The sequence below is a fragment of the Microplitis mediator genome, chromosome 2 (genome assembly GCF_029852145.1).
Source record: "Microplitis mediator isolate UGA2020A chromosome 2, iyMicMedi2.1, whole genome shotgun sequence".
NCBI classification, from domain to species: domain Eukaryota; kingdom Metazoa; phylum Arthropoda; class Insecta; order Hymenoptera; family Braconidae; genus Microplitis; species Microplitis mediator.
The window spans coordinates 23766524-23791016 of NC_079970.1; the positions used below are offsets into that span (position 1 = coordinate 23766524).

Below are 24493 nucleotides of genomic sequence, written 5' to 3' on the forward strand. Positions count from 1 at the left end.
TTATCCTCAACCATCTTCCTCTAATGAAAGAGCCAGTGGATAATTTTGTGACTAAATCTAACGGTCAGAATCTATTCGAATGATTTTTATTAATTGACTCTAATTAGAAGTTCATTGGCCCGGTCATTAAATATAAATTAACTGTCCATCTGTCAATTAAATATTTATCTATAATAGATAACATATGGATCCAGATCTACCATGGAAAATATACCGTTTCGCGGGTCGTAGAAACGTGAAAAAATTATTCCGTAAAATGATTAAATGCTATCAGAGTTAATCAGTTTGCCCGGATCGCAGTCTTACGCGTTAACTTTTTGCAGTATTTATTTATTCTTTTTTTAAACTTTCCTGGTCAAGACCGATTCAAAGGAAGGACGGCACGACATCAATAGTGTATGAACTGGCGCAAGAAATAACTGGAGGAACTTTAATTTGCCGTTCCATAGTAGTGTCGTATAGTAGTGTCAGACTTTACTCGACTCACTTCACCTCTTAGTGGAGTTAAGTTAAGTTGTTGCATTATTTCTGAACAGGTATATATATATTTATAAGTATGCGCAATTTTGCACGAGGTCACACTTTGTCTTGGTGACATAAAATAGTTGATACTGAGATGAAAGAGTTGTGGGCAGTTTTATCTTGTCTATTTAAAGAGAAGTAAGTTAGAGGCAATCGGTTATAATACACCACCGGAAATCACAGATGCTTGAGATATAAAAGAAAACACGTGAGTGGATATCCAGACACCGTTTATCCAGCGAATCCGTGTGCTATAAGACATTGAGATACGTTTTCCGCCATTAAAAGTAGTCTATGTTATAGTTGTTTGTTTATTTGTTTTAGTTTTTTGTTTGCGGCAACTTGTGGACTTTTTTTACAAACGATAATTATTTTTGCAAAAGATAGAAGAGCCCAGAAGGATAATATGTTGCACACACAAGTGGATTGCCCGCTTTATCGCGGCTAACGATTATGACCAGGACGCGTAAACTCTCTGGGCTCGTTATGTCCTGGCAGTCCCGCATATACAAGAGAATGCTTCTCTTCTAACAACGTAACGAGACGCTAACTGAATGGATCGTCAAACAGGTAACCAACTAACAGCTAACATTACGAATTACCACGTTACAACCTTTACCTTATGGATTTAAAACCAACTTATTATTCTTACACGCAACCAACACATGTCTGCTCTGTTTAGAAAAATTTATTCGCTCAAAAACCCGCTCGGGTTTTTCGCTAAATTTTTTTAGCTGTTTCTCTGGTCCGTTCCCTGAAGCTGCAAATTATCGAGTGTCACTTATCATTTTATAAGGTGATTTACATCGAGGTAATATATGAATGTAGACAATTATCCATAGGTACCGGTATCATTACTGCCCGAGGCGTTGAATTTATATTGCCCGAGGTTCAATACGATTATATTCCTTATAGACGCAGTAGATCATTTATTCCATACTGTAATATGTTATTGATATGTAATAAATTTTGCAATAACATACTTATAACCATATTTTTTGTACTTTAGCTCCAGCAAAACTAGAAACTTGCTGAAATTATAAAGGAATAATAAGATGAGCAAAAAGTTTAATTATGGTCGGTAAGTAGGCCGGGTAAATCCAGTTAAATGGTTATTGACTCAATTTAAGGGATGAAAAGATCTAACGGTTACAATTTTTTGAGAGTTAGGCCCATTGTCGATCACTTTTTAGGCCACTCATTGGAGTCAGATAAGAAATTGGAAAATTGACACCGCCCTGCCCGTGTAAAAAAAATTGTTGAAAAAAGGTTAAAAAAGTGTTGACTATTCTAAACTTCAAAACTTGACACAATGACGAACTTTTTTTAAACGATTTTCAAACTTCTAAAAATGCACAGAAAAAAACAATTGTCTTAATACTACAAATTAACATTTTTTAATGCAAAATACGTTCAGAAAAAAACGGATTACGAACTATTTCTGGCCATTTTTCGTTTTAGCATATCTTAATAATATTATGACATTTATTGATTTCACTCTTAAATTTTCAAAAGTTTAAAAAATGTTCAAAAAAAGTTCGTTGTTGTGTCAAGTTTTGAAGTTTAGAATAGTCAACACTTTTTTAACCTTTTTTCAACAATTTTTTTTTACACGGGTGATTAAACAACCGAATTCGACCGAATTAAAAATTTTAATTCTGTTATTTTTGACGAATTCTGCAGAACAGAATTCAACTGAATTGAAAATTTGATTTTGAATTAAACAGAATAAAACCGAGTTAAAAATTTCAAATTCATTTTAATTCAGTTTAATTTGGATTCAGAACCAGAAATTGGAGAATTATTTTCGAATTCATCAGAATTAAACCGAATAGAATTATTTAAATTCGTTTTAATTTGGACAAATTTTGGTTTTCCTGCCGAATTAGACAGAATTCATTTTTAAGTCAGGTACCGAATTAACAGAATTTATCTGAATTAAATAGAATTAAAAATTTGATTCTGTTTAATTCGATCGAATTCAGTTGTTTAATCAGGACAGAAATTGGTAAAAAAATTTGAAAAAACGATCGATTTTCCGGCGACCCAGTAGTTCTGTGACTTGGGATTAAAATCAAAATTTTTTTATGGTGATTTATTTGAATTTCGTTCAAAAATAGTAATGAAGAGGAAAAAATTTGTACTCGAAACCAAGAATATAATTTTCATAAGCTCCCAAGAGCTGACCAGCCTGGCACCTGGTGACGTTTCTTTGAATTCCTCATAATAAATACTCGGTACAAAAATTACAAATAGTAATGATGTAAATAATCCCGTAGGTGTCTTATCACTAGTGTTTATTGCAGAATTAACCATAAACATTGGTTACACACAAGTCTTTATATAAATCTATATAAGTATATTTTGATAACTCGGTTTGCATTCAGAGAATTAAATCAAAGCTCTCTGACGAATAAATATATAATTTATAACGATATTGTATTCAAATGAGTAACCGAAATATGGCCCCGTGTAAGATGGAGAGAGATGCGAGCAACTGATAAACTAAAACATTCAGCCCGATTTTTTTCTTGTTTTAGCAGATAAAAAATCCACCAGCCTACTCGACATCGAGATAAACTATCTTACATTTATTATTTCATTTATCAAAGCAAAAATAGATGATTAACAAAAAAGAAGTATTCGGTTCTCATATGGCTTGGAAAATTTTATCGGTTTTTCCCCAGTTTTCAGTGGCCGCACTTTCAGTATGACTCGCGTAGGGTAAAAACAAATAAAATTTATAATCCAAAGGGTTTTCCTTTAAAAAAATAATTGGCCTTGGAAGTTCATTGTACGGATTATGACTCGTAGATATCTAGCTATGCACTTTCTATCGCGATGTAATGGTAATTAATCGACTATTACGTTCGATCGATCAGGACTAGTTTATGTCCACACTCCTGGAATGTCCTCACCCAGGATACGAAATAATAAACCAACCGCCGGCGCCCTTTTATTTATAATTTTTAAGCTTTTTATTAACTTTTATTTTTTTATAACACGGAAGTGCCATTAAATAACCGTAATCATCAAACTTTTAAGTCTCCGCACGCCTAGTTTCTGATAAAAATAAAAAAAAAATATCTGCAAATTGTTAGCTTGAGAAAGAGAAAATAAAATAATATTTTATTTCTATTTATAAACATGGGCATGGACACGAACATGGGAAATAAGTTAAACATTAATCAGTAATTGGCTTAACGATTAAGAGGTCACGAGTTGACGATATTAAATTTGACATAGTAAATATATGTAGTGATTAGTACAAGAATAACTCGATAAAAATTTCAAGAGAAGCAAACATTTCCTCTACCTCTGCGCCGTTCCTCAGTATATTGAGGAAAACGACAATTTGTTTCTATAGATATCTACATATCGTCAGTCTAAATCTATTTATAATCCAAACAAGTTTAAGTGGTGTTAGTACAGTTTATATATTTATATAAATATATTCGGTACGTTCAGTACGCGCGCGCAAACAGAGTTCACATCGTTTTCCAACAACACTCAGCACCACTAGCTATCGCGTCGGTATTGCGCCACAAATATGGCGAATATCACGAGACGTTTATTCCGACCGCTCAAAAATAGTTACAGCAACATTGTTAACAGTAATTACAGTTTCAAAAGTAACCACAATGTTATTAAATTTATAAAAACAAGTGCTGGGTTAATTGCCATCGGTGGCATTGTATTATACGCTGGAAAAAAATATCACAGTGTCAATGTCGTCTATGCAGCAGCTCGACCACGCAAGGTAACTTTTCTTGTATCCAGTTTGACCGGAAAACGTGTTCTCTTTTTACATTTTTTTTATTATTTATCTTATCACAATTTTAAATTTACTATTATCATATATTTATCAGGGTAACGTGGACTAATATCCCCTTTATCGCCAATTATTGCTTTGTAATTATTGTACTTGGACAAAAAAACGATCCATACAATCTCACATTGATAATGATTTGATTTTTCACCGTTATGCGCGCGCAGGACACGTGATTAGAAGTTTCAAATCAACGGTTTCAATCATTTACTTAAAGATTATCACGCACATATATTTCTAATAAATTACACGAAAAAAAAAAAAATCTTTCTAGATAACAGATAAGAGTGATTAAGTATTCTAATGGAGATTTCTTTCGGAAGGAAAATTCATTAATGTCTTTTCTGATAGAATCTCCTCTACAATCTCAACACGGCTATAAAAACCTATTACACATATATTTTTGATATGTCTTTGAGAATGACGACAACCTTTTGGAATTCAACGAGAACACGAAAAAATCATTTTCTACATGGAATTGTTGTTGTTATTATAAATGTTTTTTTTTTTTAAACCGCAACAGGTTGTAATTTACTGTATTTTCCTTTTGATGTTTCAACTGCTGGTTACTTCACGCCGCCGGGTGGTCGATAGAAGGAAGTCGTTAATTAGCGTACTGGCTCTGAATTTTCTTTGTCGGTTTGTTAAGGCTCTACATTTTAAATTTACTAAAATGCATAAATATCAATATATGTACATATATAGGGGAGGGAGGAGTAAAAGGGGGTACTTAAGAAAATACCAAGTTTTCGAGGACTTAAATACGCTAAATCTTTTTTTTTTTAATGATATTCAAAGTAAATAGAAGAAATTTTCATGATCCTGAAGTTAGCAGACAATTCAAAATTTTCGGATTTTTTTTTCAACAAATCAATCACAAAAAAATAAAAAATTAAAATATGCACATGTAGAAAATTTTAAAAACTACAGGTGCAATTTTTTCAAATTTTTTTCTTTTCAAATTTACCGCCTCAAATAAAATCCAAAAATAATTAGATGTCTGCTAACTTCAGGATTATGAAATTTTCAGTTACCGTTGAAAAAAAAAATTTTTCATTTCTGCGGGCAAAGTGGGGTACTCCCTAAAAAAGGTAAAAAAAAAAAAAATTTCTGGATTTTAAACGAATTTGATTAAGTTGAATTTTTTTGTAAGTAATTTACATGAAGAAAAATTATATTTTACATGTTTATTGAATACAAATGAAGAAAAAAAATTTTTAATAGTTTTTATCATAAAACAAACGTCATTAATATTTTTCAACTGACAATTGATTTTTGAAAAAGTTTACCAAAAAAAAATTCAAAGTAACGTTTAATTATATTTACAGAAGTGATTTTGGAATGTTCAAAAACCATTTGAAATATAAAATTTTTTTTTATCGAATTTTGGGGGTACCCTGTTTTGCCTCCACTTCCCCTATGTACATATATAACAGACTAAATCTCTCATATAATTTATACAAATGGCACCTTATCAGTGTTTCCGGAACATTAAATTTAAAAATGACGTACGCGCCCAAATTTATATTTTTTTACTCTAAAATGTCAATCACTGAATCGGCCTCGTATTTGGGTCAAGAACCTTTTACTAATAACCTCTCGTAATATTTTGTCCCATTAGCGTCAGTCAGTGCGTCAAATTTTATCAGTTTAATTCCATTAACGGCTAATTGTTTCATGAACACACTATTAATTGGGTTGTTTCGAAATAAAAACAAACTCAATTTAAAAGCGATAATTTATTACCGCAGTCAAGGTGACCGCGAGTTTAATTTCACAACCCAATAAATTTCCGAAAAAAGCCAATATGTTAATCTAAATCTAAATCAAAATTAATCATCGTCCTACGCAAAGAGATGTGTTGAATAAAAAAGCGACCTCAAGTTATCAAATAAAGACACTAACTCAATGAAATGTTGACCAGTGCATCCCACTTGCCACCCAGCTAATGCAAAGATAGTAATGGCGCCTGTCTACTTTACTTTTATTTTATTACTACTCGAAAGAATTTTTCGAATGACATGGGTAAATTATCACACTCAAGACTCGAGGCTCATAAACCATCTCAAAGAAAACCATACACATATATGTACAATGTATATATTTATACACAAGTATATAAAATTAGTTGTCAATGGGTTATTGACATTAACAGCATCGCTCATATACAAATTGATTTCAATTAGAGTTCATAACGACTAGAAAAAAAATAAAAAATAATTATTGGAGGCTTTAAAGAGATTGTTGATACATTAGAGCCCGTAATAACGAGTGCCACGTCTTCGACGTGGGTGGGAATGATATAAACCCCCTCGTACATCGGTTTTCTTTGTCTTGTATACATTTGTCATTATCCTTTTTATTTTTGTTCAAAGCTTTCTCTCTCTCGGTCTCTCATTTCATTTTATTTCTCAACTCATCATCCGAGAGGCGCAAAGTAAAACGAGAGGAATTAAATGGAATATACGTGTTGCTCTGATTTAAGATCTCAACCGACTCCTAATTGGCTTGTGATATAAATCATCATTTTTACATCAACTTTTATTGTGGATAGAAGCAATTACTTTATGCGGAAGGGCTAAAATGTAATGATAATAATAATGATAAATACTAAAAAGAAAGAACTCGCGAGTGGAAGACACGGAGGGGAGAGATAGGGCGCGAAAAAACTTCATATAAACTTGCCTGATTATTAAATTTTATTTCCTATAAATTATTTGTGTTTTTTAATGATTCCATTCGTTAGTTTAGAGTTTATTTATTTTTTTTTTTGAATACGCGAAAGAACACGGTGGTAAAGATATATGAGACATTTATAGGAATCAATGAATTGAAATACGCGATAAATAATAATTATTAAGTGCGATTTAATATGTTAAGTCACGCGTGTAACACATTTTAGTAATTTATTAAATATTTATTTCAGTAATTATAGTTTATTTGAATATATACTAGATTTATAAGTTACCGATGTCAATTTAAATAAAATCAATCATTTTTGTCTGGTTAAAAAATAATTAAATAGACGTTATTAATTTAAGATTATAATAAATTTATCATTGTATCGACTAATAAAATTGAAATATTATTTTTTGTGTAGAAAGCAGTGCCACCCAAAGTTATCGTAAATAATATCATCTTTCTTTTTTACCGTATAGATTCTAAGGTCCCTAAAAAGAGGCACCAAAATATTTTTTTTAAAACTTTTTTTAATATCTAAAACTGCTTAAAATCCGCCGCACCGCATCGCGATATATGAAAGAGAATTTAAAATCGTTAAACACGCCGTCGATCCTCTATATCTACTGTTAAATATAAATATATATGAGCTACGACTTTGTATCTATATACCTCCACTCTGTGATTCATTATTTTTTCGGTTGCCCTTTGCACCAACACTTTTATTCCGCGGCTTGACAATATATATGTATTTACATATATTTATTGAGGACTTTTTGAACTTTTTGTCGATCCCACGCTACTGTACATTTAAATTTATGCATACTTTTATTATCAATTTTCAAATTTTTTTTTTTTTATTTTCTCTCTAAACATGAATAAGTGAAATAAGTGAATATTCACTAATTCTGAGTGCCAATCGAGCCACTTTTTGGAATTAGTGGTTCGATTTGCACTTGGAATCAGTGAATATTCATGATCCTGAAGTTAGCAGATAATTAAAAATTTTTGGATTTTTTTTTTCAACATATCAATCAGAAAAAAAACAAAAATAACAATATGCACTTGTAGAAAATTTAAAAAACTACATGTGCAATTTTTTCAAATTTTTTTTTTTTTATTATTTACTGTCTAAAATAAATTCCAAAAATTATTAGACGTCTGCTAACTTCAGTATCATGAATATTCACTTATTTTCACTAATTCATGTTTAGAGAGTTCCAAGGCAAAATTTAATAATGACCAAAAACATGAAAGATTTCTTCCGAAAACCCGTCAGGTATTTTTTGACTCCGACTATTTCATAAAATTGGGAAAATATAAATGAATTAATTAATTTTATCCCGGTCTACTCTGTTTCTATATTAAAACTTTGACGAAAAAAAAGCGAACAAGAAAAAAAAATTTTGAGGAGAACAAAAGGATGTAGGAAAAAAAGATAAGGGAAAATCGGTTGGAATTTACTTCAAACGGAGCAAAGTGGAATTTTAAATTGGAATGTTTTCTAGCTCGGGACACACGGAGATTAGAAAATAAGACGGTTGTATTTTTTTAATTTTATTTCTGAGGGGTAGATACAAGACATTCTTTAGTGACAAAGAACTCAATAAAGACGTAAATTCGATAACTAAATACTTTTTGGTCTTGTGTTAACAAAAACTAAATATTCATGTTTAAATAAATAAAAAATAAAAAAAAGGCCATAATTTAAACGTCATTAGTGTGTCGTTTAAAGTGGGTATAAAATAAACGAAAAAATTTTAAACAAATAAATAAAATTAAACTGCTTTATTATTATTCTCATGGAATAATTTAAAAAAGTTTATAGTAGTGACCTGGAGCCACAGGATCTAGTGAATTTAGACATCTTATTCTGCGAAGAAAAAAAATAAACTGAGACACTATCGTGGAGGTCGGTGCGGTCCGATGACACATTGCCATCGCGATAAAGTCAAAATATTGTTTAAAATTTTTTTAAAATATATCATATCCCGTTTTCTTTTTTTTTTCTTCAGCTCCGTTTCCTTTTTTCATACTTTTAAATAAATTTTTAGTTAACTTTGCTGTTTGTGGAATAATATGTGACGTGCGTAGCGATAGTAAAGACCGATTGAATACCGTTCCGCCTTCGATAAAGAACACATGTAATTTGGGATAAACGATATATATAACACGAGGTTTGAGAAAATGAAAGGATGCTGCACGCGATGTATCGTGAAAGACTATAAGTAGACATTTAAATTTTCAATTTTACCTTTCGCAAAATATATATACATATAAATATGCATACATATATATATATGTGCGTTATATTTTTCTCAAGTCGTTGACTGTGCCGACCAATTTTCGACTCACTAAATCAGACAAGCCCGTTTGGTTGGTGCGAAGACTTTGATCATCACCGCAGATAACACAAGTAAGAGATCAGATATATATTGTTATATATATTATTAAACATATATATATTATGTTCTGCAGCACCCAACGTCTGATTTGAATTTCTATTCAATTTTAAAACTCAAACTGATTTTAGATCCTGATACATTAAAATAATTTATGGGGATATATTATATATTATATATGTATACGCCTTTGATTTAATTTTTCCCGCGCGGCGACGGTAATTAATTTAGAAAAGGTATCTATCGACACGTCTATTATTTAATAATGAAAATATTTTGATAGAACCTGGCACCATAGTGTTAACCCCGACATCCATCACGCGGTTTCGGGAGGAATTAATTGAGCTTTGAGATGAAAAATGGAAAATTTCGTCAACTTCTGTTTGGGTGGGTTGTATAGAAGCGCTGGTTAATTTAAAAAACAGTGTGGCAATGTCTCTATTATCCGAAATATATACGTGAAATTAAAACCATCACCACGGGTGGTATATATGGATACAGATATATATGAATTTGTGTAACTTTTTTAAAAATAAAAAATTTGTGCCCCATGGATTCGAGATTATGAATAATAAGCGATGGAGTTAATGTTTAAATTATAAATATTCGGGTTTTTTTACGAAAATATCTCATCACAATCTGTGTCAACAGTATTACAAAGTCGTTAAGTAAAAATTATCACACATTAGTTGTAAAATTCTTAAACTTAATAATTTATTGTTTAATTTTATTACCGTTTTAATTTATTATAATTATCGTCTGTTAAATCAATCGTAAAACATTCTGTAAAAATTGTTTACAACATTACCAAAATTTTATTATCTCGAACTGATAGTATTTAAATTTATATGTTTTACTGTTTAATAAAAAATAAAATTAAGTAAACAAGATATTCCCTTGTTATGTGGGCTCGGTTTTGTTGTTTTTATTTATTTTTAGGTTTGTACCGGAAATTCTTTAACGCTTCTTTAGATCGTGTCGCCGGAAAAGTTTATGTCCCTACTGAACATTGATCTGAATCGTTTCGGGACTAATGTCTCTTCTCGTTTTACTAGAAATATTGTTATCCCCCATGGAAATAGTATATTATCAGAATATAAAAAGAATATATTCTGGAATATAGTATAAGAAATATGAAGAATATAAAAATAATATGGGATTTCTCTGACAATCCCAGAAAAATTAACTGGCGATAATTCGATTTTTTTTTTACAACACCGAGTGCTGGGTCTATATTTTCTATGGGATTTCTATGGGATTTCTCTGACAATCCCAGAAAAATTGACTGGCGATAATTCGATTTTTTTTACAACACCGAGTGGTGGGTCTATATTTTCTATGGGATTTCTATGGGATTTCTCTGGCAATCCCAGAGAAATTAACTGGCGATAATTCGATTTTTTTTACAACACCGAGTGCTGGGTCTATATTTTCTATGGGATTTCTATGGGATTTCTCTGGCTATCCCAGAAAAATTAACTGGCGATAATTCGATTTTTTTTTTACAACACCGAGTGCTGGGTCTATATTTTCTATGGGATGTCTATGGGATTACTCTGGCAATCCCAGAAAAATTGACTGGCGATAATTCGATTTTTTTTTTACAACACCGAGTGCTGGGTCTATATTTTCTATGGGATTTCTATGGGATTTCTCTGGCAATCCCAGAAAAATTGACTGGCGATAATTCGATTTTTTTTTTACAACACCGAGTGCTGGGTCTATATTTTCTATGGGATTTCTATGGGAATTACTATCACTTTTGTTATTTTATTCATTCTGGGAATAGACAATTAAAATTGAAAAAAAAAAATCTTTTACTCTTTTGAAAACGGTAGATTTTTAAGTTAATAAAATTTTTAAAATTAATAAAATCGTCGAAACGGCACACTGTAAGAAAATTAGTGTTAATGTCTCCTGTAAAAATTTTGGTGTGAAAATTATACCAAATTCGGTGTCAAATTTAGGCGGTGTGAATTCAAAATTCTTACACCGCCAAACGTGTAAAAATAAAATTAAGTAGTTTAAAATTTTTAATGTTTGTTTGTTGCTTATTTATCAAAATTACGAGTAACACGAAATGGTGTACAGAAAAAGTACAGAAAATTTACACCGAGAGAATTTTACACTACACGGCCGTGTAAAATTCTCCAGGTCCATTTTTACACCGAAATTTTTTACAGAGTATCAGAGATTTTTTTTAAATTTTGTTTTAATAGAAATAAAATTTAAAAAGGAATAAATGTGAATGGACAAGTTATTACGCTAATAAGAGACGTTAGGGTGAATATTATTATGCTAAATCTCGGCCGGAATTTTTGGGCGTCATGTTGATCGTGCTAAAGTGATGTAGAATAACCAGCTTGCAGTCGACGAGGCGCGAAATAAGATAGACAGGTGTAAAAAACTAAAAAAACCCCGAGTGCAATGGGCGAGAAATAAAAGCAGGTTGGCATAAGAATATCAAGTAGAAAACATGACAATCCGATAAAATTTATTCAATTTTTCGGCTTACAAACGGATTATTTTAATGGACAAAAAAAAAAAGGAAAAAAACTTGATTTCATTTAAATTAATTATTTTCGTCACTCTAAATTATTCGTAAATTGTTAAATTTAATGCTCAATTCTCTGTTCTTACGGCTAATTAGCACAAATTTTTCGGTCGTAAAAGTAAACTCCCATCAACATGGTAATTTTATTTTTTATCTTCCTCAAATACCTTATATTCGAAACTTTATTTAATTTTATAAAGAATAAAGTGCATTTAAATATTTTTGTTTACGGATGTCAATTAAAATAATAAATTTTTTTAATCAAGATGTTCAGTAAAATAAATAATTAAAGGTACATCCTGAAGGATAATTATAATACATAAAAAAAACCCTCCTGTAAGTCGGGATCTAATGTAAGCCCACTCAGAATTTAATAAAGATATAATTTGAGTAAAGGCTAATAAACCGTATCATCGATTAATCTCTATGCTTCCAAAACAAACTTAGGGGCGGAACTAAATATTAACCAATAGATATATCATGCCCCAAAGAGAATATACTCAAGTTGTCGATTCTCGATTTAGTGCCGGGGAAAAAACAAGAAGAATTTCATTTACAATAAAAACCTAAAATAAAACTAAAAAACCGGGATGTTAAAAAATAAAAAAATTAAAGTTTTTTAGTTTAAAACAACATTGAATTCTCGTATACTCTTGAGAGAGGAAAAAGTCGACAAGATACAAAACCAGTTATCTCTTTTCCTTGATACATCAATGAGATAACCAAAGAATCACAGAGTTACATACAAATAATAGTAACTAACGTGCATGTATGTAACTCACGTAGATGCTAAAATACTCGGATGTATAAACTCGTAAGATTTTACGAATCGGGGTAAAGAAAACGCGGCACACTCTGACGACACCACAATAAAGTGATGTTATTTGCGAAAAAAGACAAGTATGGACATATAGCGTAGCAAAGTAACAACTACACGATCAGGCTCTTTATCAATGCAAGTGAACCAGGTACAACCCGAGTCCGTGGCTCTCTACCTGTACCATATAAACCGAACAAGACGTACTTGTAGACTTGTACACGGAATGGGACCAAGTGTGCAGACACTCGCGAGACGCCAGGACCCTGTAGTGTAACCGCTCTGTCGTATTTAACAAATCGCGAATCTTTTATTCACTCCTCTCACTCTCGTTTACTTTTAAAACTTTTTTCTTAAACTTTAGCCGGTTCTTTTTTTAACATGTCTCGACAAGCCAGAGAGTCGTTACCAGTTTTCGACGCCTCCGGGTGCGGGAGCATACTCCACCCTTTCTCACTCTCAACTCATTCTCGTTTAAGCCTCTTTCGGACCAATCGATAAGGCACTTTACCCTTTTTATTCACTCTCTTATTTTTTAATTCTGCTCCATCATCGATTTGCGCCTTAAAAAACCCACTTGTGACTTTAAATTATTTTTAATTTTTTTTAGCTCCATTCATTACTTAAATTTCTCACTGTCAACACTTGAAATTATTTTCCCTCAAAAGTCCTGACCAATTAAGTCGCTAAATAAATAATTGATAAGAGATGAATAAATTAATATATATGTATAATGAAGTTGACAAGGTGTCTATTGTCAGCAATAAAAATATTGCCTTCATTATAAATAACATGTAAGGGACGTTGACAGTTTACAAGTAAATAACATCGTACATTACTCCGATTAAATAAAATAAATATATTCCAATGACATTGCAATTCAATTTTCATCCTCGTACATAATATACCATTCATAAATATATGTACATATACATATACATATACGTACTTGAAATTAATGTATCTAGCACTTGGTACGTGTATATATATTTTATATTATCATTTAACATTACTCAGGCATCGTCTTTATTACCGAGTTTTAACTTGACGAGCCGCTGAAGTGACTAATGGATCTTGAATGATACTTTTATATTTTATAATCCCCAAGGAAATCTTCATCACTATCCCGTTCATTAATAAAAAATATCTTAAATAAAAAAAATTACTACAAAAAAAAAAAAATTCCTAAAGATCAAAGATCAATTTGCATACAGGACAATAAATCTTACTTGGACCTGTGATTATCGGATTACTAAAAATTCCAGCCCTAAAGGCCTGATATATATATATATATATGTATATGAAGATTTTTTTTGTTTATTTATCTGATCTTTAGAAAAAGCTAAACGAGGCAATTGATTGAAATATATATGATATACATACGGGGTGTGTAATTTAGTGTAACAAAATATTATTAAGTGCTAGTGGAATTTTTTATAAAGGAATCAATTTAAATAAATCGTTATTATAAATATTTTGAGTTATATTATCGAGTTATCATGTTCACACTTGAATATTATAAAAAGGTGAGCACGTAAGTACGTACCCGCAAATCCAAGTCATTATTTATAATACCGATGAATAATAATCTCACACCGGCAGTCTGCTGTAAAGGCGCACACGCAAAATTTATATTATAATGCCAAATATTATATATTATATTAACGTTTGTATATAATATCCCGAATCGCCAAAGGTCATTTTTTAAATTCATTACCCTCTCAAATTTTAAAATCAATTATTCGTACTACTTTCCTTTGATTTATCAGCGCAATCATCAAAAACAAATAAACCGATAATATAAATCCCGGCTGTTTTTTTTTTTTTTCATTTTTATTTTACGGGCATATATATAATATATATTTTTGACTAATCCCCCATGCAATCTGTTAATTTCACGGCTGATTAGAAGACTAAACTTATTCATTCCTATACGGCCAATTAGCTGAACCATAAATTACAAAATCAAGAGCTCGGAAATAGAATATATTATTTTTATCTAATAAACATTTATAAATTTAATTTAATATTTAAATTCAAATGTTAAGTGGAAAAAATATATATATATTTTTTTTTAAATAAATAAATTTAATATTTTAAAAAGAAAGGCCTTGGAGAAATAAATGTCTTGAGATTATTATCTCGAGAGTGATTATTTAAAGTCAGTTGTCACGTGTCTTTGTTTTGGTAATAGTTGAGTGAAGGTGCAAGTTGAGTGTGATCAAGGTAAAAGTAGTATTGTAAGTCGTGTAGTTAAAAAGTAGCCCATGCCAGTGGCCTCACACTCAACAGAATAAAACTATACTCTGACAACGCCTTCGTCGAATTGAGAGGGTTGATTTTATCAGCGGCATCGTCTTGTTTTAAGTTATTTCTTTACTCACATACATGTTAATGTATTACATGTACCAGTCGATTACCATTGATACGATTCCATCTAAAAGATATATCAAGTAACGTGGGTGATTATAAAAATACCAGACCACCCATGTCTATAATTTTCACTTTACGAAAATGGTAATTTTTTTTTTCGTTTTTTTAAACTTCCCGCTAAGAAAATTTGAAATTTAAAAAAAATCGGGAAGTTATTGGTTTCGGTCCGATTTTCGAAAATCAAATTCCTAAGAGATTTTGACGTTTTGAGGTTCTAGGAAACTATTCTAACTAATTTCACGATGATGTCCGAGTGTATGTATGTGTGCACGTACGTACGTACATATGTATGTAAATATTCATAACTTTTGAACGGATGAACCGATTTTGGTCTTTGAGGTGTCATTCGACGCGGCTGGTTAATATCTTGAAACTGTAAAAATTTGAGCTTAATCGGTAGGGTGTGTTCGGAGATATTTCAAAAATAAAATTTTTTCAAAAATGTTTTTTTTGGATAACTTTTAATTTGCTCGATGGATTGATTCAAAAATTTAATCAGCTCTAAAACTTTATAAGCCGCGTCAAATACCACCTCAACCATCAGAATCGGTTCATTCGTTCAAGAGAAACCGTTGACGAAAGAATTCAAAAAAAATGTTTTTTTTGGTTTTTCGAAATTTCTCAAAAACGGCTGCATAAATCAATTTCAAAATTTGGTCAGCTTTAGAACTTGATAAAACACGTCGATTGCTGCCTCAATCGTCTTGATCGGTCCATTCGTTTACGAGATATCGTGGGAGAAAGAAATGCTAAAAAATGTTTTTTTAGAAAACAATGGCATACAAAAGTATTTTCGAGCTCGAAGAGCTAAAAAATGTATTCACAATAATATTTTCGAGCTCAACGAGCTCGAAAACAGCGGGAAGTTTTGGGGCTGGCCCGATTTTTTAAATTTAATTTTCGGTAAAATTTTGTGACAAAGTAATTGCGATAAAGCACTTCCTGTGGGGAGAACAAAAATTAGAGAAGCTGAAGGTGGGAGTTGAGAAAGCCATTTATCGATTGGTCGACGGGGGCTGCTAAAATACACGTGTTATCTTTATATTTAAATTACAAGAGAGGAATAATTAATTCGTGGAGGTTTTTTTAAAATAATTAATATATAATAATTTGTCTGTTGTCATAGAAAAAGTGAGAAAAAAAAATTTATTGACTTGGGTTATCATAAATAACTCCCATTAACCTTGTGGAAGTTTGTTACCGAGTGGTGTCTCATACCAACAACTTTTTGAATATTTTGCATTATTTGTTGGTCGACTTTTATTATTATATTTGATCTCACCGTGTGGTGTTATGTGTTTTATATGTTATATGTTGGCGCCCCTCGGTGCGCTCGTTAGCTCCCAGAGCGATCGTTTCGACAACCAAACTGGCGCTTCCGTGCGTGTTTAAATTCAATTTAAACGCACGTAACACGTTTACGCGAAAAACACATTAACGGATTTTTTTAAATATTATAATTTTTTAAAATGAAACTACTACTACTTTAACTGGGTACAAAAAAACATTTTTCTTAAATAAAATTAAATAAAGACCACAAGGTCGAATATATAAATTTTTATATTTAATAATAAAAAATTTTTTTGAATATTTAAATAAAATATTATCATAAATAAAATTAAATTGACGGTAAAAATTTCAACTAAAATTTTTTTATTATTTTATCTAATAATTTTTTAATAAAATTTTATTATCCTCATGTTTTTTAAAATTCTTATTAATAAATTAATTGTTAAAAAATTTATTTTAATTGAGAGTCAAAAGAAGTTTCTTCGCAGTAGGCCCTGTTGAGTTGTCGATTAAATCGATCAACGCACATTACTTTAACTTTGACCAATACACTCACACCAATCTCAAAGATCCGCACCTGAGAAATAAATCTCAGGAATTACGCGTCCTATCTTGTATTGAGAAGACAGTGGAGGCTAGTAGTCTTAGACTACGACACTTTCTGCCAGGGATCCAGGGACCTTCCTCAGAGCAAATTGAGTTATGAAAACCCAGTCAGTGGCTCCGCCGTGCGGTTCGAAGAAACAATTCTCTTATACTGCGGTCTTCTTTATATTCAAAATTACATGAGCAAGACCACTTGCGAGAAGATTTTCTCGCGACTCTTTATCGCTTCTCTATCTATTTAATGTAATTTTCTCAAAAATTCCTTGACATCTGACCTCAGACTTGATGGGTATAATTTTTACCCCAAACATAATTTAGATATAAAATTTTTTAAATTTATATGTACTGTTATATTAAGTACCCATTTTCTCATTTACTACAGCGAGCTCCCGAGATCACTGATTAGTAAAATTATATATAAAGAAAATTTTTTTACAGCGCGAGGATGAACTTCCCAAGGCGGTAAAATTGACTATGAGAGAGAGAAGATTTATTAAGTTCGCGTCGGTGGAATTCAATGGGCAGCTATATATGACACCTCAAGACTTCCTCGACAGCATCGTCGAGTGCGAGCCCAGACGTGAGTAATCTAATTGTTTACTTTATCCATCTTTCATTAACTCATTTGCGCGTAATTTATGATAGGTGTTCAAAAAAAGTATAATCATAAACCTTGAAGTAAAAATAATTTTTATATATTTTTAGCTAGATATAAACGAAGAGTTCTCACTAACAAAGATCTTGAAATGATTAAAAATACGACGCCTTTATTGCAACGAGGGAATTCACATATGTTTAGAAATCTCAAAGACAAAGGTAATAACAATAACATCCTTCAATAATAAAAAAAATCTTATGTATAATAATTATTTATATATTTAATTTGGAAAGTGGGTAATTAAATTATTTTTATAAAAATGACTCAAAAAATTTTTAAAACAATTCAAAATTTGACAATTAAAATATTTCAAAAAAGTTCTATACCTGCAGTGACATTTAATAAAATTTAAAAACTGTCAAAAATATTCAAAAACTATCGGGAACATTTGAAAAAAGTCCAGAACTATCAGTCATTAAAAAAATTTTACACTTTCTAAAATTAAAAAAAAAAATCTTACAATAATTTATATATTCAATTTGAAAAGTGGGTAAATAAATTATTTTAATCAAAATGAGTCAGAAAAATTTATAAAATTTTTAGAACAATTCAAAATTTAACAATTAAAGATTTCAAAAAAATTCTATACCTGCAGTGACATTTAATAAAATTTTAAAACTGTCAAAAATATTTAAAAACTATCGGGAGCATTTGAAAAAAATCCAGAACTATCAGTCATTAAAAAAATTTTACACTTTATAAAATTTAAAAAGAAAATCTTACAATAATTATTTATATATTTAATTTGAAGTGTCTAAATAAATTATTTTTATCAAATCGACAGAAAATTTTGTAACTAAAATATTTAAATAAAATTATCAAACTGCAGTGACATTTCATAAAAATTTTAAAAATATTGTAGACAACCCATAAAATTTAAAAACTGTCATAATTTAAAACTATCGGGAGCACTTGAGAAAACTTAAGAACTATCGGTCATTAAAAAATATAACTTTTTTTAAAAAAAAAAACTCGTTTTAAACAACTCGTTACTTAAACATCAGAAAAATGAATCTGACATAAACTCATTTGTAAAATAAATAGCATATCCCTATAGATGACAAATTTATTGCATACTGTTTATGGCGGTTGAATTAACATTACAAGTCGTCAACTAGATTGAAAGTAAGACGTCGTACGTCTACAGGACATCTGTGAAAGTGATTGATGGTTCGACGACCACAAAGAGAGTACAGATCGGTATACAACCATGTGGATATATATCAAAACACATATGTCAAGAATAAACGCAAATGCGTTTTATTCGCTGAAACTAAACACGGCAATGTGTCATAGAGACATCAAATGTAAATAAAGATGGACACTAGCCTGATACATCACGTACACGTCTATAATTTTATTGAGCTACAGGGGTATAAGTAGAGTGCGACGGGTTTATTGAGCCGGATAAAAATCATTGCGGGTAGACGCGATCTTTAAATATGACCTTACTCTGCAATTTATTGCGAGTGTAAGAAATTAACGAGTCTTAGTTTGATTATTTATTTTTTTATTATTTATTATAACTATTTTTAATATATATTATTTTTTACTCCGTTTCAGGAATTATTTCTTACACCGAGTACCTGTTTCTTCTGTCCATACTCACGAGTAAGTATCTCAGCAGTATTCTATAGTTAATTTATAGCGCAAATTACTGCGCTAAACAAACTTCGAGACACATCAGTTATCGTATTTCCTATACCCTGATATTAAAACCCGTTTCTGTGTGGATTTATCTTGGCGAAAAGATGCTTACTTGTATTATAAACGAGCTTATACTCTTGTATATTATATATCAATTGTCTTTTTAACTTTATCATATCTTTATTTAAATTTAATACTAAATAAATATACATTTTATAGATATTTTTATTATGTATTAACTTCCATAATGTCATTACTCGCGATAAATTTATTCCGCAAATTAGTTTTCTTGTAATAATTAAGATTTCATCGAGATCTCAGTTATTAATTTATCCTCTATTAAATTACTTAAATTCAAACTGCCGTAACTTCCCGCCAAATAAACATATCGAAATAAAAAAAAATTCATTTTCCACCTTCAGATCTTGGCTATTATTTTTCTATTGAATTTACGGTCGCAAGAGGGATAAAATTAAAAGATAGTTTTTAAATTCAAAAAGTTTCGTTTGATCCCTGACCGGATATAACGGAAACGAATTGACGTTAAAAATAAAAATATATATAAATTGATGATTGAAAAAATAAACATTCGATAGAATTTATTGGATTAGAAAGGAAAATTTTAAAAATAAATACTGAGAGAAAAAGTTAAATTTATCTTGCAATAAAGTCTTTAATTTATTTCATCAATGGGGAAGAGTTTGCATTTTAAACTTTGATGCCTTCTTTTTATTTCCGGCGTAAATTTTCAAGACAATTTAAATTATACAATTTCCGATACGCTATCGAAGTATAAACATTTTAGTTTGAATGTAAAAATAATGAGAACTATAACACACGGCTAATAAAAAAATAATTCCTCATATATAATATATAGAGACAAGATTTTGGCCTTATTTTTTAAATGAATAGTTCAAATTTTTTATATTACGGGGAAAATATCGGTCTTATTAAAAAAGTTTTCGAACAAAAGTTGTAGGAAATTTAATTTTATGAAAAAAATGTATCTTATGATTTTCGTATACGACCAATATCTTCACCGTAATTTAAAAATTAAGATTCATAATGAATGATTCAAAATTTGGTTAATTATGAAAATCTTAATTTTGAAATTACGGCTTTTTTATTAGTCCTAAGAAAAAATTATAAGAGACATTTTTTTTAGAAAATAAAATTGCCTACAACTTTTGTTCAAAAATTTTTTTAATACGACCAATATTGTCACCGTGATTCAAAAATTAAGATTCATAATGACTGATTCAAAATTTTGTTAATTATAAAAATCTTAATTTTGAAATTACAGCTTTATTATTAGTCCTAAGAAAAAATTATAGAATACATTTTTTTTATAAAATTAAATTTCCTTCAACTTTTGTTTGAAAACTTTTTTCATAAAACCAATATTTCCCCCGTAATATAAAAAATTTCACACCACTAATTATTAATTATTTTTAAATTAACGCAAAAATCCCGGCCCTAATAATATATATTATTATTAAATTTTTTAATAAATAAATTTAATATTACAGAACCACAAACAGGATTTCGAATTGCATTCAATATGTTTGATACCGATGGAAATGAAATAGTCGACAAAAATGAATTTCTTGTGGTAAGAAATCTGAAGAAATCAATGCAACCAAACAGTTCAATTTTTTATTTTATTTTATTTTACTTTATTTTATTAAATATAATTCAATTAAGACTGAATTTAATTACCCCGATTTAAAAATAAAAGCTTGTATTTATAGATCCTATCAACAAAATTCACGGATACATATATTCATTAAAATAAAATAAAACGAATTGTGGGGACGACCAGCACTGTCATTAGTTCTTGCATGAAATTAATTTTTTCACAGATGAGGAAGCTGTTCGGGTCCGGAGTGAAAAATCGTGAACTCAACGAGACAACTGCACGAGTCGTGAGTTAAAGCCGCGGAATTTAAAACGCTTCGCAACGTGAACGATATAATAATAATAATAACAGCAACAACATCAACAATAACTCACAAAGTTTATATTTTAAACATTCACCTATATTTTATCTACATATAAATACATTTATATATATATATAGATTAGGTGACGCTACGAAGGAAATTGGATTTTTGCTTTTGAAGACGCTGGAACTTGTAACTTTTAATCGTCTGCTGTGTTTTTACGTGTATGTCTGATAGATCACTTAAATAAAACTTTAATAAGATTCCCTTAAGTCAAAACTATTAATCAGCCCAATAATTAACAACTCTAATTGCTTATTACTTACATCAAAATCACAACAAACGCTTTTGTCAAAATTCAATAAACATTTTAAACAAGCGAATAAAACAAATCACAGTTCAATATCTGGGTAAAAATATTTGGCCGAAAATACGACTAAGACTAAATCTGACTGAAATCCCATCGAAATCACAGAATTTTATACAAAAAGACGTAAATTTGACCGAAATCACACCAAAGTCCTAGAATTTTATACAAATAGACGAAAATTTGACCGAAATCACGCCTAAGTCCTAGAATTTTACAGGAAAAGGCCGAAATCGGGCCAAACCTACAGAAGTTTATAAAAAAAGACGTAAATTTGACCGAAATCCTACCGAAACCACAGAACTTTATACAAAATGACGTAAATTTGACCGAAATCACGCCAAAGTCGTAAAATTTCATTGGAAAAGGCTGAAATTGGGCCGAACCCGCAGAGTTTTATGCAAAAAGACGTAAATTTGACCGAATTTTATAGGAAAAGGCCGAATTCACGCCGAAATTTTATTATTTTCAAAAAACAGATTGAAAATTGGCCGATAAATTGAATCGGCTTATTTTCGGCTTTTATTAAGTTTTATTTTCAGCCAAATTTCAGCCTTATGTTCACTACCTGGGCTTTTTGTCGGGTACTATTTTGCCAAAATTTCATTATTTTTCTGGCGTGAAATTTTTTACCCGGGTTGTAAGCATAAATTAATAATATCAATTAATATTTTAATTTCTTTCATTTACTTCAACAAAAAAAAACACTACATTGCACAAGCACTCCACATCCGCTTTCCTTTGATTTTACAAAAAAAATAAGCTATTACTCATCACACGCTTTATTAACATTTTTTGTTTGTCTTTTATTTAAACAACTCATGTTTATTTAGATTTATTTATTTATTGTTTAATTTAATTATAATCATCAATCAAAAAAACTCATTTTTAATTATATGTTTGCTTTATTCACAAAAAATCAGCTGCAAAAACTAGTTACCCCGAGCGAAGAGATGACACTTGCCATGAAAACAATACTGCGAGACAGCCACGAAAATAGTAATTCATCAAAGAGTGAAAACCCATCGAGTTCTTATGTAAGTTCATCATACACATTTCATCAACAAACTCTATCATCTATGTATGTAACACTTGTTAATTTATTATCGCAGCTAAAAATAAACCCGGTGGATTGATTCCAAACTTTATCATTTTATCAACCCTCTGTGTATTTAATTGCCTGTAATTTATTAATTACTCTTATCTTATATTTGTCAGCTCTAATGCCTTTGTAATAAAACTATATGTCAATTATTTAAATATGATGATTACTAATATATATATATATATTTTCTATGTAAAATAGATGGAGAAAATTTTCAGTCACGCGTGGAAAGGAAGACACGGCGAAAATGTTGAGAATGTTACTGATAAATTAGTATCCGATGACAGTGTGGACCTGCCTAAGGAAAATGACGAAGTAAATTGTTTTTTAAGTTAATTATTGCTGTTAAAAGAAATTTTCTAAATTTATTTTTAATGTCTCAAGGGACTGCAACGCAGGCACGCGGTAGATACGACGATTATGATTCACTTCTTCGGAAAAGACGGAACTAAGGAACTCAAGTACGATGGGTTTAGACAATTTATGGAAAATCTTCAGCACGAAGTGCTGGAACTCGAGTTTCAGGAGTTCAGCAAAGGAAGCGACACTATTTCGGAACTGGACTTTGCTAAAATTTTGCTGCGCTACACGGATTTGGATACTGACGAGTACGACAAATATTTGGGACGATTATTAGAACGATCTGAGCGGCACGAAGATATTAATTTTCCGGAGTTTCGACTTTTTTATCAGTTTTTAAACTCTTTAGAAGATTTCGCGATTGCCATGAGAATGTACACTCTTGCTGATCATCCAATTTCTAAAGGTAATTTTTTAACTGAGTGAAATCATCAGAAAAATAAAATTTCAAAATTTCAAATTGAAATATTGATTTGATTTTTTTTTCCAGAGGAATTTAGACGCGCAGTGAAAATCTGCACAGGAACGAACATCCCGATGCACATAATTGAAACAGTTTTCGCAATATTTGACGTTGATGGTGACGGACAATTGTCCTACAAAGAATTTATCGCCATAATGAAAGACCGTCTGCACCGCGGATTCAAAGTAAATAAAAAAAGCTAATAAACATTTAAAAAAAGTAAATTAAAATCATAAACTAGCTGAACGCTATTTACTTTTTTCAGACTCAGCCAAGAAGCGAAGGATGGGAAAGTTTTAAATTCTGCGTAAAGCAAGAATTGAAAGCACCTTGAAAAATTTATAGACTTGTTTGTTTAAAAGCCTCCGCTGTCTACAGTCATCGAATATTTTCAGTGCCAACATTTATTTATTTTTTAATAAATTTATTTAAGTATTAACTTGAGGAACTAACTGTCAATCCAAAATACTCAACTATAAATATAAAAAAATTTAGAAAAAATTAACTTTTAGAAATTTAAATTAACAATTTATGTAAATAATTTAAAATAAATTATAAACTAACTATTTTATTTTATTTACACACTTTTATTGTCATAAAACATGTTCTTAGTATCTTTATAGTTATCATCCATCTAATTGTCATCTATTAAATAAATTTATTGCGTAAAAAAAAAAACTCTCACATCCTCACATTACAAGTCTTGAGGAAATTCACTGCATTCCTCTTTAAAAGACGTTGATTTAAACCCAGACAAACTATTTTAACAATTAATTGGATTCATTTTTACAATTAATTTAAACTTAATGTCTCTGTCA

General features: G+C 30.2%; 1 protein-coding gene across 3 annotated transcripts; it reads left to right on the plus strand.

Annotated features, from left to right (window-relative positions):
* Positions 1–3922: 3922 nt before the first annotated feature.
* LOC130678709 (calcium uptake protein 3, mitochondrial) lies at positions 3923–24246 on the plus strand. 3 transcript variants are annotated; one of them, XM_057486123.1, is made up of 11 exons: positions 3923–4282; positions 17571–17712; positions 17838–17948; positions 19354–19401; positions 20967–21049; positions 21300–21362; positions 22671–22784; positions 23054–23167; positions 23237–23618; positions 23703–23860; positions 23941–24246. In XM_057486123.1, the coding sequence occupies exons 1-11, from the start codon at positions 4073–4075 to the stop codon at positions 24007–24009; spliced, it is 1494 nt and encodes a 497-aa protein (XP_057342106.1). In that variant the 5' UTR covers positions 3923–4072; the 3' UTR covers positions 24010–24246. The 3 variants fall into 3 exon arrangements, with proteins under 3 accessions (XP_057342106.1, XP_057342107.1, XP_057342108.1); XM_057486124.1 differs by lacking the exon at positions 21300–21362 and having other exon boundaries at positions 3927–4282; XM_057486125.1 differs by lacking the exons at positions 21300–21362; positions 22671–22784 and having other exon boundaries at positions 3927–4282.
* Positions 24247–24493: the final 247 nt, after the last annotated feature.

Excerpts from the sequence above, each read along its gene's own strand:
- LOC130678709 (XM_057486123.1), top strand. The coding sequence starts at position 4,073 with ATGGCGAATATCACGAGACGTTTATTCCGACCGCTCAAAAATAGTTAC. Across the intron at positions 4,283-17,570 it reads CAGCAGCTCGACCACGCAAG|CGCGAGGATGAACTTCCCAA; the intron begins GTAACTTTTCTT and ends ATTTTTTTACAG. Across the intron at positions 21,050-21,299 it reads ACAAAAATGAATTTCTTGTG|ATGAGGAAGCTGTTCGGGTC; the intron begins GTAAGAAATCTG and ends ATTTTTTCACAG.